Genomic DNA, 20,370 nt, shown 5'->3' with positions numbered 1-20,370 from the left:
ACAGGCCATTTCTTGGTAAAGAACAGATAATGTACTATTATAATTAATAGCACATTTCTCTGGTAATGTTTTTTGAGGAAAATACATCTTGATTACTTTATCGTTGGTGGGACAAACCAACACCTACAAATTAGAGGAAAGGTCTATTGTAGCTCACAGTTTGCAGAGGTTTCAGTCTGCAGCTGGCTAGTTTCAAAGCAGGGCAGCGTGGTAAAGTGACACTGCAGAGGCGAAACATCAACAGAGCTGCCAGGTGTCCCCCTTTGCCTTTTATGGTCCATCCAGGCTAAAAGCACATTGTCTGGTGCCACCCATGCCCAGAAATATGCTGGGCAGTGAGTGGACCAGTGTACCACACAGCCATGATCAAAAAGCCCCAACTATGTGGCACGTGAGGTGTTGGGGGACATCTAGCTGTAAGCCATAACAAAGCATAATAAAGAAATGCTCCATAGTAGTAGTTGTCACAGTTACTCTTAAACTATACATCAAATTGCATTCCTTTTTTAAACGTAGAGGCTAAAAAAAAACATAGAGGCACATATATTAGCATCATAGACCATATGCGTACTATTTTTTTTCCTCTAATCTCCTTCAGGTATTCTCTGTTTTTGTTGTGCTTTTTTCTTTTATTGTTAGCCATTATAGTTGTTCAACCACCAAGTATCTGTTGAGCACCTCAACAGGTCAACTAATGTTGAGGACTATTAAAAGAACATGAAACACAGATTAGCATCAGTGTTGTGCTCAAAAAATTTTAGATCTTTGAGTACTTCAAATTGTATATTTTCATTTTAAAGGTACTTGACCAGTAAAATCTATGCTCATACTCCAGAATCTGAAATGCTTCTGGTCCCAAGCATTTTAGATAAGAGTCTCAATCTGTACTGTAGTACTGGTGGGTCCTCACTATGTTACTATGGCAACACCAATCTTAACATAATTTTTATGAACAAGCCTACTTCAGTGTACGGGAATTAAAAAAAATGCTTCTGTGCTTACCTACTATTACTGAAAATACTAGTTCAGCCTTTATGCAGCAATGAACCTGTAATCCCCGCACTATGAAAGGCTAAGATAGGAGGATTGTAAGTTCAGGCCCAGTGTAGGCATTGTTGCAAGACTCTGTGTCAAAACAAAAAAACATGTTGAGGATGTAACTCAGTGCAGAGGCCCTGGGTTCAATCCCTAATACCACCCGAGGAGGGGAGGTGGGTCCTGAGAAAAACAGACAGACATTTAAAATGTGTAAGGCACATTGCAGTGCTTTTTACTTGAGGCTGGACTTAACATAAGCATTTGTATCTGAATTCTCAGTCTGGGAGGTTTAATTACTGACTTGATAAAACTCTTTCATTTATTTAATCAACAAATAATTGCCTACCACATACCAGGCAGTTGTTTATTCATTTGTATCCCCCTTTTTGTTGTTCCAGGGATCGCTTTCTTTGCAGACACTTATGCCACTGAACTATCTCCCTAACCCTCATTTTTATCCAAAATCTCGTAACAAAATAATAAGACAATAATATTAGCTAATACACTCTGTATCATAATCTTAAAAGTACTTGAGTGCAGTAGAGGACTTTGGTGGACAGACTGAAGAACAGTTGAGAGCAACAGAAAGACTGAAACTGGCATATGAATGTGTGAATAAACCATGTTCCAGAAATTACCCCGAAAGCCTCTAAGGAGTACATCGGAGGGTGGCAAGACAAAAACAGAGTTGTGATGCAGTAATAGTCACCCTGGGGAAATGGGATGTGGGTCAGAACCCAGGTCCTAGAGCTAGGGGGACAAATGGCAGTCGCCAACAGTGGATCAGAGACTCACTCAAGAAGGCCTGTAAGCCGATGGGCCTGGGCACATCGTCTCTTAAGAACTGTATTACAACTGCCAGTACTCTTTTAAAAATAACCACCCTACTGGATTCATTGTGTACCTGCAGAACTCTGGAAGTTTAAATCTTAAACATTAAAAATTATTTGTGTCGGGAGCTGGGGAGATGGCTCAGTGGAATAAGTGCTTCTCTGGCGAGCGCAAGGGCCTGAGTTCAATCCCTGGCCCCACCCAAAAAAAAAAATTATTTGTGTCAAGTTCATAAAATTCGTTATTGTTCTAGAATGTATTCAATTAAAACGAAGAATTTCCCAGTCCATAAATTAGTCTGTCTCAACCCCTCCATTCTGAATTATCCATACTTGTTAATCCTTTAGGTCACATTGCATATTATCAGTAGATTGTATTTAATGACCCTTGTCCCACCACTACTTGATGTCTCACTGTGCTGTATACTGAATGTGCTGGCAACATAGCCCATTACTAAGCCATACCATCATTATTGATCAGTATTTCATTAAAGACTATCTGATTCTTCATGCTGCCATTATTTATAACTAAAAATGGGTATAACTTTCCATTTTATTAATGTTAAATGAATATATATGGTATATTAAAGATGAGGGTGTCTTAGGCCATTTGGGCTATGAGAACAAATACCTTCAACTATATAATTTATAAACAATATAAATATATTTTTAATAGTTCCAGAGCTGGGAAGTCCAAGATCAAGGAACCAGCAGGCAACATTCCTCATAAATGGGGCCACCCCTGTATCATTACATGGCAGGAGGTTGAATGAACTTTCACAGTGCTCTTTTATAAGAGCACTAACCCCCCACATAAGGGTAGAGCCCTGTGACCCGATTACTTCCTAAAGGTCTCACCTCTTAACATGTCCCATCAGAGATTAGATTTCAATATATGAATTTCAGAGAAATAAACAGACCATAGCAGATGGGAATGAAGATAAGGAAAATGGTTGCAATAAAATGACAGAAGATGATTGAAATATAATGAAATTACATCACACTTATTTTTTAAAGTTTTCTTTAAAATATCAGTAATAAGGCTAGTAAGGGGGGAAAGGCTAACATTGATTGTGTTAGGGTGATAGAGTCAAGTCATAAATTTTCTGATCTTTTCTGTTTTTCAGACTTATACAATATACTTCTAATGTTCTCATAAAATACAATTATTAAATAGCAATATAATTTTATATCATTGCTATTATTTGAGAGCAAGAATATAAAATGTTTTGAAGCATTATGTTATTTGAAGTCTTAGAATGTTTTTACAAAAAAATATGGGTAGGATTTCATTTTGCCAAATCTCTACCCCATCCCATAATAATCGAAGTCCTTTAAGAATTTTTCCAAGTAAAACAAAAATGGTTTCCACTTTTAGGATAATGAAATTCTTGAATACCATTCTTTCAGACCATCTTGAGATTTTAGTTAATTCTTTTATAGTTTTAAAAATCATAATAAAGTGCTAACTCAGGCCAAGTAATTGAAAGCTTTCCTCCCAGTTATGTTAATTGTGAATTCCATGTTCTCAAATCTGGGCCCCTCACAGGCACTCTCTCCCACCCAGGTTCCTGCTCTCAGTACTGAAGAGCAGCATTTCTTACATTTTGTCTCTTGTAAGCCTCATGTGTGTTTTCTAAGAGACAATGTAGTCTTCCCACTTTCAGATAACAGTTTTGTTCTAATCAACACAATGATTTTGTTTAGTGGTCACTTCCAAGTAGGTTAGGCAGGACCTGTTGGGAGAGTCCAGACATTTGTTGGATGGATACAGGCTCCATACTTAATCCAGCTCCCCACCCCTTTTTTCCTTGTATTGTAGGTGGACTTTCCTGCTAATTTCTTTTGCTCATTTCTTATATATCTTCTTCTAAAGGATCTTACCATTTTGACTGTGTTTCCTGCCTTTTCCTCATTTTCCTTTTAGCTGTTATCGCTTGTGTTAAGAAGGTTCTTCAAGGTTCATTTTAATGTTGGAACTATAGCTCCCCTGACCATAATAGGTGCAGCTTTTGTTAATGATAAGAAAAACTTCTATCCTCAGGAGCTAATAAATACTTTTAAATGTAGAGATAAACAGATGGTTGAATATGAAATTTTCTATTATTCAAAGAAAGGTAAAAAAAAATTAGCAGAATCCCTTTTAAGTATTTCTGGCAGAGCAGCCCTCTGTGCATGTGAACAGTGATTGTAACGGTCCGACGATTAACCTGTGGACAGTAGAGTACAGCACCCAGTAACTTCTGTATACCATCTCTCGTTTCCATTTGCTCCTTCAGTGTGTGGACCTGAGCTGTAACGAGCTAAGTGAAATCACTTTACCAGAAAACCTGCCACCCAAACTGCAAGAACTCGACCTCACTGGAAACCCCCGCCTTGCCCTGGACCACAAAACTCTGGAACTGCTGAAGTAAGCATTTGTTTAAGCTGTTAGCCCCATCGCTGTTCCCTGGCAGTGGAATTTATAGCCTAGTGGAAACATGGAACGGAAAAGAAATATCTGTTGGCTTAGCGCGTTAGTGCATGTATACACTTAGCAAGACACAGAGTATGCGGGAGAGCATGGAGCAGCCAAGCTTTCAGTTTACATAAATTTCAGTAGTTACTAGTGGCATGCCACTTAATGCAAAATTTAAGGAGGAAAGATTTTGAAAGAAATGGGTGAGGAAAGTTAACAAGACTGGCCATTTGGTATAGTTAGATCCTGTTAAAGTTCATGTCTTAGGAAAGAGTTTGTTCTGCTTCATTTTTGATACTACTAATAAAGAATGAACTTTCAGTTTTTTAGTGTATATTAAAGTAGCAGTCCTTTTTAAAATTAATTTTTTTGAGAAAGAAATAGCAGTGAGACAGTTTCAAAACGGGTTAGTAGGGCAGTTAAAATAATACATTGCATATCATTGTGTTTGTAGTAGTTATTCATAATACAAGATGTAGACATGATATCTTGTCTAAACACTTAGTTCAAAACTTTTTTCTCATTGAACGAAGAGAAAGTAGCTGTATATCTATGCTATTTCGTATATACAGATACATATTTTTTCACTACAAACCTGTCCTTCATTTATATCCCCCTTTTTTGTTTAGTTTTGTCAAAGATGAGCATTCCATTGCCATTCAGATATTATAGGTGCATGAATTCAGCAAAATAATCCAATATAGCAAAGCGGTCCATAATAGTAGTGGGTTATCAGCAGTAAGGTGGCAGTCTTGAACACTGACTCACATTAGTCATTGTGTCTGCCACATATGCTAATGTGGTGGTGGAGTGTTTTTATATTAATGTTGCATATATTTGTACATTAAATTTACATGTGAGGTGGTGAATGAAAGCAAGAGACAGGAAAAGGAATACTGTGGGACTGTCCTGCTTCAAGGTTGTATATGGTTAGTTTTTTGGACTTATGTGTAAACATAAGAAGCATATAATTCTTTATGCCTATTTTTAAAATATATTCTAATTTTTAAATTTTTTTTATCATATTCTGTAGGGACTTAAAGTTCAACATATCAATACTTGATGAAAAATACCTGTTCCATGTTATGCCTAAGATGTTTGATATTCAGACAGATGGTGAGGTTAAGCTTAGCAACCCAAGTTGTATGGTAATAACAATAAGCTTGTCTTCTGGGTGGGTAACAACCTAAGTTTTCAGACCAAATTAGAGAAAAAGGAGGGCTGCAAGGAAAGCCAACTTTTTGGCCCTAGCTTTCCAAGGTCAGTTAAGACTCAGGACATATGAGAACTTGTACTGTTACATCATGTAACTCAGTAGTGTCCCAAATTTTCTGATCAAGGAGATTATGGGGCCAAAGAGGAAAGTGATCGATGATGTAGAGTGTGCCTAAGGACAGTCACATGGAGAGAAAACATTCTCTCAGGCTTTCACAGAGAGCACATTGGCCAAGCAATGGCCGTGACTCATCCACGTGGCTGACACTGACAAAGGTTCTATAATCTGAGGTACAGGATCTCAGGATAAGTCCTGAGGGGATTTCACTGACCTTATCAGACCCAAAAGCTACAACTCTTGTTGCATAGGTCCTGCTTTACCTTGGTCTTAGCCATCCAGCAGAAAAGTATAAAAACAAAATATAAGAAGTAAAGCCATGCTGTTATGTTGAGCTGTGGGGGACTCAGGTCAACAATTTCTGACATTGCCAGTCAAGCAGAAGACCCTATACTATTATGGGCTACTGAACTCTTTTAGAATATTTTGCTGAGTTTACACACCTATAATATTCAAATAATGGAACTTAACAAAAGAGGGGATACAGATGAATGTCCATTTTGTATCTGCGTATTCAGAGTGGTTAGGATAGATATATAGTTACATTCTCTTAATGAATAGAGGGATTTGTTCTAATGGTGTTTGTAAATAGGATATCATGTCTGCATCTTGTACAGCAATTAACCACTAGGAAGAATGTATGCAATGTGTTAATTATTGAAACTGTCCTACCAATTTGATTTGAAACTGTCTCGTTGCTATTTGTTTCTTAATAAAATTATGGAAAAAAAATTTACATGTGAACATTTAAATATATATTCAAAAAAAACTATCAGGAGTCAATCTTAAAGGCAAATGACAAACTAGGAAAAGTCATTGTCAAAAAAAAATTAAGAACATGGATATTCTTAATAGAAAATGCTCTTATTTATAAGCTAGTCAGAAAAGTACTTATTCAAACAGAAAACGAAGCCAAGGACATTAATACCTAACAGAAGAAGTTGAAATACTTACATGAAAAAATGTTAAAATTAATTAGTACATCAGTAAAATGATAAAATATTCAGATCAACATTTTCCACTCTCATATTGGTGCTGCTAGAGGAGTATAAATAATTTTATCATTTAAAAAGATCAACTGGCTAGCAGTCAGGCATGGTGATATGTGCCTGTGATCCCAGCACTCAGGAGGCTGAGGCAAGAGGATTGCCACAAGTCCCAGACCAGCCTGGGTTACAATAACAAAGACCCTATCTAAAAAAAAAAAAAAAAGATGGCCTACTGTCTAAAGCTTCTAAAAATATTCAGACTACTTTAGACCAAGTTTCTATAAAACAATAACTTGTTTTAAAAAGTAATCAGAAATAGTGTTCATTTTAAGCATTGTAGTCAGCAAACATTTTTATTCATGTTTAGAATGAATGTGAAAAACTTGAGAAACTCTGTGGCATAATTGGAAAACATACAAAACCATATGTGTGTGCATACACATGCAGAGGGAGAGAAGACCCCACTAAAACCAAAAATCTGATGAAGTTTTAACATCAAGAATGTGATACTACAGTGACTAAACTGTGTTCAAGCCACTACACTTTCAGATTTTAAAAAATGAGAACCATGAATCACAATACTGCCAGCTTCTGCTTAGCATTCAGAAGGGCATGGGTTCTTGATCACTCAGCGTTTGGCTGGCCCCTCTGTTCTGCATGCACTCTCACGCAGTGCTTCGGTGGGGCTGTAGGCCTGCTCACAGGCTGGGACTTCCTTAAAGATGTCCAAGAGCCAACTGCAGTGCCCTTCTGATGGCTACTCAGGGATGCTGCATTAAGCTAGGCAAAAAGGGAAAACTGGTCCTTCACTACAAAGCATTAATGAGCCTGGCAGGGAACTTACAGATTTTTTTCCGTTCATGATTAGGCTATGAAATGGATTTCTTTGAAGACTGTGTTCTGTACAAATGCTCATCTTTAAAAATGAGTTTTCATGTTTCCTCAGAATTTGGGAATGTAACAAAGGAGGTAATGAGAGCCTTAAAGTGCCTCAAGAAATTCTGGCATTACTCACCATTCTAGAAGGATAAAATTCAGTGCCAGTTTATACAGAGAACGAATAATGCGAGACTGTTTTTAATGCTTCTCTTTTATTGATAGGATTGAAAACTTTCAGAAGAGGCTTTATAGCCCTACTGTAAAATGACATTAATTTGATTTGGGAATTTTCTCTTGATCATCTATAAATAACAGTGTGTGTTTTAAATTTTTAGGGTGGAGAGTAAATGAATATTGGTTAGTAATTGAGTACATAAACCTTTTTCTTCTACCAAATGTTTTAAAATTTCATAGAAATTGCCAGCAGCTACTTCCACAAAGTGAATACTAGTTAAATTCCAGTTTATATCTTAGCATTTTAATTGGTTCTTAGAAAGAGTATTCCATATTATTGGATTTAGAAGTTATTCCAACAGATAATTCTTGGAGTGATGACACAGTGGGTGTTTACATTGTCAAGTGGTGTTGCGTAGTTTTTTCTCCTGTTTAAATTTAAATAATATGCCAGGCTGGGGTGGAGGAGTGGTAATTGACAAGTAGGCAGGATTTATTTTACCATGTGATATTCATTCCTTCTACAGATGGACTTCACATCTGTTCTGACTTCCTGTTGGGGACACTGAATGCTTTCTTTCCAGTAGGCGTATTTTTAACAAATTCTATTAGAGTCCACCTTTTTTCCTCCTCTATTTCTATTTAGGGATCTGATGAAGCAATTTGAGATCTGAGAGGGGATAAGAACTAAATATCTTGGTTAAATACATGTAATTGACTTGTAATTTATTAAGACACTCCCATGAACTTTGTGGTTTTACATGTACATTTTCTTTCAAGTTAGTGTGCTTAGCTCATGCAAGTGAGGAGAGACCTGGAAGACCCAAAGAATGCCAAGTCCTCCATAGTATTGACTAAATATGTGAAGGGATGATAAAGCTGACACTGAATTTGGCTGTGAATACTGCAGAGTATTCTCACCTCACCTAACCACAGTATAATTTGTTCTTCTGAAGTCTGAGTGTCCATGACATAAGGATACACCCAACCTAATAATTTGTACTTTGTCTTCCTGTGCCAAGGCTAAGAGCTGTTCTTTTCATTCCCAAGAGAAAGTAGCTCTCTGGAATAGAGGGTGACTGTCTCTCCCAGCTGCTTTGTAGTAGACATGAGAAGTATTGTCATGCTATGTATTTGTGTGCATTGGTTTTATCATGATGAGTAACTGATTCTTTGGCTGATGTTTGAGATAGTAAATATGATAAGAAGTGGTAAGTACAGTGTAATTTAGCAGGTGTTTTCATTTTGCAGATAAAGCTAGCGGTTCATATGTGATTGGTTCTAATGATCCCTATTTCTTGTTAGTAATATCCGCTGCTTTAAAATTGACCAACCTTCAGCCGGAGATGCATCTGGAGCCCCCGCTGTATGGAGTCATGGTTACACTGAGGCTTCAGGGGTGAAAAACAAGTAAGTTTGCTGAAACTTTGAAGCAAAAATTGCCTCCTGCCTGCCTCCTTCTAGTAGGATATAAAATGTGTTATAGTCCCCACTTTTCTTATATAATATTTCTTAAAGCATGTTTCCCTAGGGTGAGGCTTCCTTATGCTTGAACACCAACCTAGGACTCTACTTGATGTCACATACCCTTCTTTCGGGAGAGATGCTGTTAGGAGTCAGTGTGACTGACACATTGTATCTGCATAAGATGCTAGTGCTTGGAAAAGGCCCAAATATCAACATGCATTTCTGCTCCTTTGAAAAGCCCCTTTCTCTTTTCTGTGAAGCTGTTAACCAAGCAAAGCAGGGGTAGAATTAAGGGAGATGTAGCTTTAATTGTCCATGTTGAATATCACTTATGTTGCTAACTGTGGAATCATTTTTACAATTTAAATTAGCTTGGGAAGAGTTGGACGTTTATTCCTTATAAGGTCATCTGCTTATCTTGCCACCAGGAGTGTACATCTTAATTTCATTTTCTTCCCTATTTTTACCAGCCTTCAATCTTAGATACAAATCTTGATTTTCTTTTATACAAATATTGAAAGTAAGCTTCTTAGGCTTACTTACATTATATGAAGAGGTGCTGATAATTAGTACTAGGAAAATGAAGAGGACTGTGAATTAAGGCAGTTACGATTTTATTACCTAAGGTATAAAAACACAAAGTATGGAGAGAAGGGGAAGAACAGAAAATGGAGGAACATCCAGTAATAGCTCACATTTGTATTCAGCCCTGGATTCATGACAGAATCAGTTAGGAGAAATTAAAAAATAAATAAATAAATAAATACCTATATGTATATGTGTTCCCCAACCTAGACCCACTGTATCATAATGTTTCAAATAAGATATTTCTAGGATTTAGAACCATTAGCTAGCCTTCAAGGAAAGCATTGGGTGGGCTTGTTACTTTCCTTTGGGATAAAAAAACAGCATCAGCTCCAGTTCTGAATCTGACACACTGATCCCTCCTCTTTGAGATGGGTAGACTCCATCTCGACATCTCTGTTGCATTTGCTCTACGAAAGCCAGATAAGCAGAGCGTGCTTGCCTTAGCTCTGTCTGCCAGGACTCTAGCTGTTGCCTTATGTCTGTGTGCTTTGAGCTGTCCATCCTTTGCTAGGGGCGTGGATGTATTCTTCAAGGCACTCAGATTTCCTTTCTAGGGTAATTGCTTTTTAGATCAATGAACGTGTGACATACAGATATCAGTATATACAACTGCTGATTCCAGAACACTAGTGTGAATATTAAAATTGATTATCCATTCATCTATGTGAATAAGCAAGTAATTAATTAGAGCTGTTTTTTCCTGCACGATTCCATCTTCCATGTTTTTCTTTAACTTTTATTACAGTGAATTATAACTTAGGTTCACAAAAGTGTGTAAGTGATAACACTATGTTTTGTCCCAAAGTGAGCGCACAGAAACCACCATTTGGATCAAGAAGTGAGGTGAATAGTACTTCAGGAGTCGCCGGCTAGCCTTGGTTCTTACTTTATTTCCTCTGTTTATATTAAGTCTATTTGGTGGGATTTTTGTTGTTTACATTGTAGAGAAAGTGATCATTTCAATACAAAGCTTGCTGCCTCCCACCTTGAGGGAAGGGAAGAACTGTAATACTCCTGCCTCTAAATCTCAGGAGATGTCTGTTCTGTTCTTCTCCCTCCTTTCTCCCTGGGGCATAGTGTTGGCTCCCTGTCAGGTTATTTCAAATGCTTTGGGAAAACTAAACAGGGAGCTACAGTTTGATAGTTTTGGCTCTGCCTCAGATCGAAAAGACACACAGGAAGCTTCAGCTGAAAAGCAATCATAAGAGTGACCACACTGAATACAAAAGCACACAGTTTCCTTTAAAAAAAAAAAAAATCCATTTCACACAGCCCTATTCTGATCAACAAAGGGAGTTTACAGAAGGAGAAACTTTAAGATGATTATAAAGGGCTGGGGCAATAGCTTGGTGCTCTAAACACTTGACTGGCAAGCACAAGGACCCGGGTGCAATTCCCTTAGAGCATGCCATGCTGGCCTGGGCAATATACACATCCACCAGAACCGGGCATGGTAACACACGCCTGTAATCTCAGAGCTAGGGAGGCTGAGACTGGAGGATTACTATGTATCCGAGCTATTTAGCAAGACCCTATACCAAATAAATAAAATTTATTTTTTTTAAACTTAAAGATTGTAAAAATTTAACTTGGCCACACATTGCCAAATATTTGGAATGGATTGTTTTTCCTAATAAATGAAAGGCTGGGAATGCACAGCACCTGCCTGGCAAGCATAAGGTCCTAAGTTCAATCCCCAATACCAGTGAAGGAAGGTAGGAAGGAGTCAGTAGACAAGGCTGCTTCTTACTATCCCCCTGCTCACTAATGCCCTGTGTCCCTCTCTCAAGTTCTTTTTTTCCCCTGGGTAATTTCTAGGACAATTGATTTGGAAGCAGTTTGAGTCTGAGCTTGAGTGGGGAGACTCTGCCTTTGAGGCTCACCTGAGCAGCACTCTTCCCTCCAGGGCTCTGTCCAGGAACTGTAAGCTCCTGGTCCTCTCTCAGCTAGGCAGGGCCGCAGCCTCTGCCTCTGCCTGGGGTCCTCTTCCTGATGCTACAGCTTGGGATTATTTCCAGAAGCACACAGGGCAGACTGTCTAGTAGTAACTGAATGCTGGGAGAGGGCTTCTTCTACCTTTGAAAACATTGATTTTTTTTCTATACTTTTCATGTCTTCACTATATTTTTTTCCAGTATTTTAGTTGCTGCTCAGGTATGGATGTTCTCCTTAATAAATGTTTATCAGATGAAGATACAGATAAGAATTCATAATTATTATTTCTCACTTCTCCATTTTTCTGCTACTAAAATAAAATGAAAAGAGGATGAGGGAGTTCTGTGTGAAGTATGTAGTACTTGTCAGCCATTCTCTGCGTATAGAAATTGGCTGATAAAATTAGCCACATCAGTTTACCTATTCTTTGTCTGGAGTCATGAAGAAAGAAACTGGAATAGGCAAATAGGGGAAAGGGTGGCATTAGGTATGGGGAAGGAAAGATGAATGGGCTCAGCATGAAATGTTCCTCCTTTTTAGGTTGTGTGTTGCAGCTTTGTCTGTGAACAGCTTCTGTGACAGTCGAGAGGCTCTGTACGGTGTGTTTGACGGCGATCGCAATGTGGAGGTACCTTCCCTTCTCCAGTGTACCATGAGTGACATTCTGGCTGAAGAGATGCAGAAAACGAAAAATGAAGAGGAGTACATGGTCAATACGTTCATCGTTATGCAGAGGTAAAGCTAGGTCTCTGCTTTGTTTTCGGGCTCTTCTCTAAGTGGTTTCCGTCTGGTGACAAAGTAGGTGCCTAATCATGTCAGGACATTGTTTTTGACCAGGGGTGCTCAAGACACACTCGCAGTGTGGTGTGGCCCAGACCCATGTCTACGTTTTTAAGGTCTTCCTTAAAGAACTGCCCATTCTTTTGTTACCTTAAGAGCTTCGTAGGTTATAAAGGAATTGCCTCTCTATAAATATCACACTGTAGAACTTTACTCTTGTAGGACCCAGAATGAAAAGTCTCTTACAGCTCCAAAGGTCACGCATGGCAAAGTGATGATCTTTTCTTTCTCTGCTTCTCTTTCTGGATTATCTGCCAGAGGAAATAGCTTTGAACCATAGTAGATAGTATCTGCTGTGAAATGCTGTTCTGAGTCATGAATGGGTCCTTTTGCAGAGTCCCAGGCAGGAGGTCTGGTATGGTTCCTTGCTGCCCAACTCAGCACTGTGTATTAGGTTTCTTGGACACACACAATTAGCAGTTGAACATTGGTGAAAGCTAATATTCAGCAAGTCCTTCGTATATATAGTCATTGTTCCAAATACCATACATGTCATGAATTTTTCCCAGGGAGATAGGTGCTACTGTTCTTATTTTATTGGTGAGATGCAGGACGATGGAGCAACATTACTGAAGAGCACTAGCTGGTGCCCCCAGGATTTGTCCATGTGCAGTAAGGCTGTAGAGGATGTGCTAATACCAGGCATATCAACTTCTCTATTTTTACCCCTGCTTTGTTCTAGAGAGAGAAAAACACATCTCTCTCTCACACACACACCCTTCACAACACCCAGTTGATTAAGAATTAAAAATCAAGAACCTCATTCTCGAATTATTGTCTCTACTTTTCACAAGTCTTTGTGTCTTTGAGGAAGAAAACAAAGCTGCCTTGGAAGGGCCTAAAACCAACAGATCTGGCTGTGCATGTCTGGAAGTTAGAATTTGGAGTCCTGAATCACAGGTCCATCTCCAGGGTCTTTTGTGTGCCTTGTTTTCTCTTTGTGTTAATAGGATGCAGGATTGTGGTGAGCTTTTTGGCCTTTGAAGGAACTATATGGTATTTGGGCCTGATTTTATAATGTATGTGGGTGGACAAACCTGGTTTCCATTGCTTCTGTGACTAGTTGCTTAACTTGGGTATAGGAGAGGGGCTGATATCCTCCTGATTACCTGAGAGTTTGCCCTGTTGAATTAGGGGGCTGTTTATCTTAACCCTATTACTTCTGTACCACTCAGAAACATCAAGGTTCTTGGAGAAATTACTACTTATAGAGGTTGCAAGTAGAGGACATTGCTCCTTTTGATTGTCAGGATATTCAGGTGCTTCATGTGTTCAATAAGTCTGTGGATTAATGATCGTGAATAAAAGGATGACTCATAAACACTTGATGCTTGTTTCCCACAGTGTCCTTTCTGTACATTCTGTAGAATAAATGGTGCTGGTCCACAGACTCTTAGGGCTAGAGGAGGAGCCCTTCAGTACCGAGACAGACCCACATGCTGCCTGAGCATCGGAGGGTGCACTCTGAAGGATGTCTGTGTCCAGCGTCCTGCATCCCAGCTGCCCTGATTTAAGTGGTTCCTTCAGTTCTCCTCTACTAGGAACAGAGAGGATTTAGAGAAGAAGGAGGGCTGGGGAGATAGCTCAGTGGTCCACTGCCTGGCAAGCTCAAGGACTTGGGTCCAATCCCTGGCACCACATGCTGTGCCGGCGCCATGCCGGCCACCAGAACCAGGCGTAATGGCACATGCCTGTAATCCCAGCGCTGGCAAGGCTGAGACAGGAGGATCACTTCCAGTCTGAACTACATAGTGAGACCCTGTGCCAAGTAAATAAATAACAATTAAACAAAAAAAAGGAGGAGAAAGGTATAATTTCCTGGTGCCCTTGGAATATGCTGCCAGGGCAGTGTGATTGATGTGCGGTAGCAGGTTGAACGCAGCAGGCCAAGAGCTCCTTTATTCCAGAGCAGCTGTTGTGCTTTGAATGGAAAAGGACCACATTCCCCCAGGTGTCAGCAGATACCTCTCCATTGGATGTATGTGATGTCAGGTTCCAGCGGCTCCGTCCCTCTGAGAAGGATGTCATGTGCTCTGGTGGAAAGGCTATCAATAGAGACCCTGTGTTCTGTCTGGCTCCTGGCCCTAAACAGTGAGGTAATCTTCTTGCTGGATTAACAAAACAGAAGTTTTCGCCCCTTCTCTTGGATTGTAGAAAACTTGGAACTGCTGGGCAGAAACTTGGAGGTGCTGCTGTTCTTTGTCACATCAAGCATGACCCTGTCGACCCAGGAGGATCCTTCACCTTGACCTCTGCTAATGTGGGCAAGTGCCAAACAGTTCTGTGTCGAAATGGGAAGCCACTGCCTCTGTCTAGATCATATGTCATGAGCTGTGAAGAAGAGCTGAGGAGAATTAAGCAGCACAAGGCTATTATCACTGAGGTGAGGAGAGGGGGGGCGACTTCCTCAAGAGGGTGCAGAGGAGCCAATGGCATGCGTGCTGCTGCAGGCTATTTGTATCACTGAAAGCTCTTAAAGGTTCACCATCATGGAGCTGGGTCGCAGCAGAAACTAGTTAGGCAGTATTTACCTTCACAGGACAGTTTGAAATTGGTTCAAAGTTGTAACCCCAAATTCATAGTGTCATAAGATAAATTCATTGCATGTTACTAAGATATTGTAACACAAGGGGCTGGGGAGATGGCTCAGTAGAATAAGTGCTTCCCTGTTAAGCGCAAGGGCCTGAGTTCAATCCCTGGCTCCGCAAAAAAAAAAAAAAAAAAAAGATATTGTAACACATAAAATAACCAAACACTTATTGATTGCCAGGTTGCAAAGTGCTTCGTGGGCAGAATCCTATTTGATCTTCATAACCAGTCTTCAGAGGCCTGGCTGGGCAATTGAGGGCTCTGCTCCTGAACTCACACTGCTGGGTTTCATGTCTCAATTCATACCACTTTACACCTCTCTAACGTTAGGTTTTGTCATCTGCAAAGTGGGAACAGTAATATATCTGTTCTGTCTTACAAGGCTAGTATGACTTGTAAACTCTGAATGTGTAAGTGTAACTAGTTGTCATTTTGGTTCATTCCTCATATTTGATTTGAATTACACAGGGCATAATCCATTTGGGTAGTGTAGTTCTTACCTGGGGCTAGTTTTCACCATAGTGGGAAGGACATTTTGAGACATTTTTGGATGTCACTACTGGCCAGAGTATACTGTTGGCACATAGTAGTCAGAGGCTACTATTGCTGTTAACCATTTGTGTATGGGGCAGTCCCTATGACAAAAGACTTAACTGGCCCCAATGTAGCCACAGTACTCCTGTCAAGAAGCCCTGAAGTAAACCCATTCATTACCAGTGAAACATCTAAAATGGGCTGTGGCAGTTCTTTTGCTTCCTTCAACTAATTCACCATACAGTTACCTACTATTTGCCTAGAAGATGATTTGGGGGTATAGCAGTGATCCCCACAGATACACATCTGCCCACAAAGAAGTTTCCAGTCTTCTGTTGTTGATAAAACTCACAGAATCATGTGAGGTTTGAAGCTAGCAGACTAATAGTGCAAAGGTTTGTAACCCTGTGGAGAAAAAGATGGATTTGAGATAGGCTTTTCAAGGGCCATAAAGAGATGCAGAAAGATTCAAGAAACACCATCAGATCATGTGGGAATAAATTCATAAATTTAGCTATGAGTCCATTCTAGGAACAGAGAATATTAAAGTTGACTCTATACACTATGTTAAGGAGCAAGGTCAAATATTGAACAGGATGCATTGAATTAAATGCTTGACATTATACCAAACATGAGTCACAGGTTAAGGATTTCTGCCGCATTATAAATGAATGTTTGTAGGTTGGCTTTTGTTTCTTGGTTTCTGTGCCTCTCTTCTTCCTCATGTTTGTCTACATCACAGAATGCTCAGTAGTGAGGGCCTCTGGCTTTTGCTTTTTTGTTTGTTTTGTCTTTTTGTACTCCTCTGTTTTGAGGCATGCCCTCAAAATACACGTATAAATAAATAAAACTGTAGGTTCTGATGGGGAAATTTACAAGGCAAGCAGAACAGGCACAGATAAGTTTTTGCAAAATTCTGCTGTACTTGGAGGACAAATTAACTCAGAATGAAAGGAGTGTAAAATTGTGCTTGAAGCTCTTTTACTAGTTTTACTTCTAAGAATGCCACCTGCCTGTGAGGGTGGCATGGCAAGGCTGTAAAAGGAGCTAGGAAAAGCATCCCAAAACAAGTGAGCACCTTGCAAAGCCCAAACAGCAGCAGCTGGTGAGGTTGGGAAAGAAGAGAATACTCTGTGGAGAAACACTTACCAGCCTAGACACACACAGAAGCTGCATTCATCATCTTAAAAACTTCTCTGGAAGGAGGTGTTAAAATTAGGCCATAGGAGGCACTTCAAAATGGGATGTGGGCTTGAGAAGCTCAGACATGAAAGGGAGCCTCGTTGAGACACGGGGTTAAAAAAAAAAAATGTAAAGGTCTTTTTGTTGGGTAATGGTCTAGAACTTTGGCTGCTGACTTAAATGGCGTGTGCCCAGCTGAATTAAATTCTGGAGACTGTGCCATCCCCATGTGCCAACAGGAAGTCAAATTCAAGGAAATTTTAAGAATTGGTACTTCATGAGCATCTGCCTCTCCAAACATAAGCATTCTGATCTAGCTCATCACACAAGATTTGGCTACCAGTTACCTACACTCAGTGTTTATCCCTTCTTCTGGGCCTTCAGATACCCATTACACTGTGTTCAGTGTCCCAGGGGAAAGGGACATAAAGGTAAAACATCCCTGTTGGGTACATGTTTTTACGGGGCTGCCTTATCTCACAAAATGTAGTCCTTACCTGGGGCTCTTCTGTCTGGAGGAGCTGGTAACCATGCTTGCGTGTGAGGCTGTGACAGCTTGCCTTGGACACAAGACTGGTTTTGTCACCTAAGATGAAAATCACCTTAATGAAGGAAATCGCTGAAGTGTCTTCTTTTTGTCTCTGATGCTTCTTTTCTACTTGGCACTCACATTAAGCAGTCCCTGGAGCATGACGTGTTCGTCTCTTCATGCCACACAGCACTTTCCCTGTGTCCTAGGGGGCCCTCAGGAAGCAGCACAGTAGCCACATGTTTCTGTATTCACCATCTCTTTGGAAACCCTTTCTCTTCCAGGATGGCAAGGTGAACGGAGTGACTGAGTCTACGCGCATTCTGGGCTACACCTTCCTCCACCCTAGTGTCGTGCCTCGTCCCCACGTGCAGTCCGTGCTCCTAACGCCCCAGGATGAGTTCTTCATCCTGGGCAGTAAGGGGCTGTGGGACAGCATGTCCATTGAGGAAGCTGTAGAGGCTGTGCGCAATGTGCCTGACGCCCTGGCCGCTGCCAAGAAGCTCTGCACCCTGGCCCAGAGCTATGGCTGCCACGACAGCATCAGTGCTGTGGTGGTACAGCTCAGCGTCACTGAGGACAGCTTCTGTTGCTGTGAGCTCAGCACTGGTGGGAGTGTCCCACCACCTAGCCCAGGCATCTTCCCTCCCTCCGTCAACATGGTAATCAAGGATCGGCCCTCTGATGGGCTGGGTGTGCCATCCTCCAGCAGCGGCATGGCATCTGAGATCAGTAGTGAGCTCTCCACCTCGGAGATGAGCAGTGAGGTGGGCTCGACAGCCTCTGATGAGCCCCCATCTGGAGCCCTGAATGAGAGCAGCTCTGCCTATCCCAGTGAGCAGCGCTGCATGCTCCACCCTGTCTGCCTGTCCAACTCCTTCCAGCGCCAGCTGTCCAGTGCCACTTTCTCCAGCGCCTTCTCGGATAATGGCCTTGACAGTGATGATGAGGAACCAATTGAGGGCGTCTTCACCAATGGCAGTCGGGTGGAGGTGGAGGTGGACATCCACTGTAGTCGGGCAAAGGAGAAGGAGAAGCAGCAGCACCTATTGCAGGTGCCAGCTGAGGCCAGCGACGAAGGCATTGTCATCAGTGCTAATGAGGATGAGCCGGGTCTTCCCAGGAAAGCAGACTTTTCTTTGCTGGGAACCATTGGGCGCCGCAGGGCTAATGGCTCTGTAGCACCCCAGGAAAGGAGCCACAATGTGATTGAGGTCGCTGCAGATGCCCCTCTTCGGAAGCCTGGAGGCTATTTTGCTGCCCCTGCTCAGCCAGATCCTGATGATCAGTTTATCATACCCCCAGAGCTGGAAGAGGAAGTCAAAGAGATCATGAAACATCACCAGGAGCAGCAGCAGCAGCAGCCACCAGCACTCCAGCAGCAGCCACTGCAGCGGCAGTTTCAGATGGACCAGCTGCCAGACTGTTATGATACGCCGCTATGACCCAGTCTGAGTACTGTTTAAAAAATAAACTAACCCAGAAAGACTGAGTTACAAGAGTCTCCCAGGCTCACATTAAGCCAGGGGTTTTACTCCGTATCCTTCTCCCAGACACTGTCCCCAACCTGTCTTTTCAGCTAATCTGTAGATTCTCTTTCATTGGTTATTTTTTAAATGATTACCACTTTTCTTCTAGTGACCCTTTACCAATATGATTTAAATTTGTTAACTTGTTTCCTTAACATATCAGATATGTAAAGACAAAGACAAAAGGTTTAATATATTACAGAGAAACGGTTAATGATAATGTAATATTTTTTAAAAAGGGTTTTTGTTGTTTGTTTGAAAGGCAGGGCAGGTTGCCATTGCTAAATGATTTAATAATATTATAATTCTGTATTTCTTGGAGGGAGAGGTCTTTTTTGTCTTGAAAATGATAGACATTTGTAGAATATGGAGACTAACTCCTAGGAGTTGCTTTACTCTGTCAGGTGACGTTAAGTCACTGGGATTCACTAATTTTCTCTGAGAGAACAGTTGATTGAGAAATTTCTATTGTAAATAGCTCAGTGTTATATAGTGATGCTTAAAATGTTTTGTAGTGTTGGCATAAGGACACAGCCTAAGTAACTGACCTTTCTTCCCCTTCCCTTCTGATGAGCCTTCCCTGGCAGTCCCCATCCCTAGTCCCCTTCCTAGTAGAGGCCGGACAGCCTGCACATTGCTGTTCAGATGCAGTGGCTCTGAGGCCAGTGGACGAGCGCCTGCACTGAGGGGCCCGGAAGCTGTTCCCTCCCTCTCGTGGACCCATCCTCCTGACTTTTGCAGACACTTTTTAATTGTGTTCCTTACTGCTGCCACAATCAGCATGACTGTATAGCGTTCCATTAGACCATTTACATATCCAGAGTTATATTAAAGCAGAATGCACAAATTGACATGTCATAATTTTTGTTATAATAAATATGAAATTTACAAATGCTGGGCCCATCTGCCTTTGTCTCCACAGCCCAGCATGTCTTGCAGATGATGATGGGCCACATGTGTGAATGTCAGGGTTAGCAGGTATCACTGGCTTGGGTTGTTAAGGGCAGCAGTTAAACTAGCAGCCCAAATTACTGGCTTCTGCTTTTCTCTTTCTCACTACGGTGAGACAGAGAGGATGCTAACAGAGCAGCAGGCACAAGTCGCATGTAGGAGATGCTGGAGAGCACTACTCCCACCAAGCCACGCTTGTTTTCAGTTCTCCAGGGCCCCCAGACCACACGAGTGGGTCAGTACACACTTATGGAAGTGGTGGTGATCAAGAGTTGTCGGCTCACTCCACTACTAGCAGAAATCATGGCAGCACAGCTGTGTGCCGAGTGCTCCGTTCCCCTCGGACACAGGAGGCACCTTGAGAGACTGCCAGGCTCCCCCCACCAGTGCCCTCTCCCTGCGCTGTGAACTGTATATGGAAATGGAGACTACTTCCTTGTCTCTCACGAGCCAGTTTCCCATGTCTACACCTGCCTTCAGGTTTGTCCAGAGCCGTCCCTAGCTGGTTCACTGTGATGGTTGTAG

General features: G+C 41.2%; 1 protein-coding gene across 1 annotated transcript in view; it reads left to right on the top strand.

The window, feature by feature from the left end:
- The window catches only part of Phlpp1 (PH domain and leucine rich repeat protein phosphatase 1), a 243,207-nt gene extending 223,427 nt beyond the window's left edge, over positions 1–19,780 (top strand). The window contains exons 14-18 of the mRNA XM_023723146.1: positions 4,148–4,278; positions 9,007–9,111; positions 12,232–12,426; positions 14,686–14,914; positions 17,650–19,780. Of these exons, the coding sequence (XP_023578914.1) occupies positions 4,148–4,278; positions 9,007–9,111; positions 12,232–12,426; positions 14,686–14,914; positions 17,650–18,810 (1,821 nt within the window). The 3' untranslated portion in view covers positions 18,811–19,780. The remainder of the gene's footprint in view (positions 1–4,147; positions 4,279–9,006; positions 9,112–12,231; positions 12,427–14,685; positions 14,915–17,649) is intronic.
- Positions 19,781–20,370: the final 590 nt, after the last annotated feature.

Source organism: Octodon degus, unplaced genomic scaffold (genome assembly GCF_000260255.1).
Source record: "Octodon degus isolate 3935 unplaced genomic scaffold, OctDeg1.0 scaffold00097, whole genome shotgun sequence".
NCBI classification, from domain to species: Eukaryota; Metazoa; Chordata; class Mammalia; order Rodentia; family Octodontidae; genus Octodon; species Octodon degus.
Note: the sequence above shows the minus strand (reverse complement) of the source record. Positions and strands in the feature narration are given on the sequence as shown.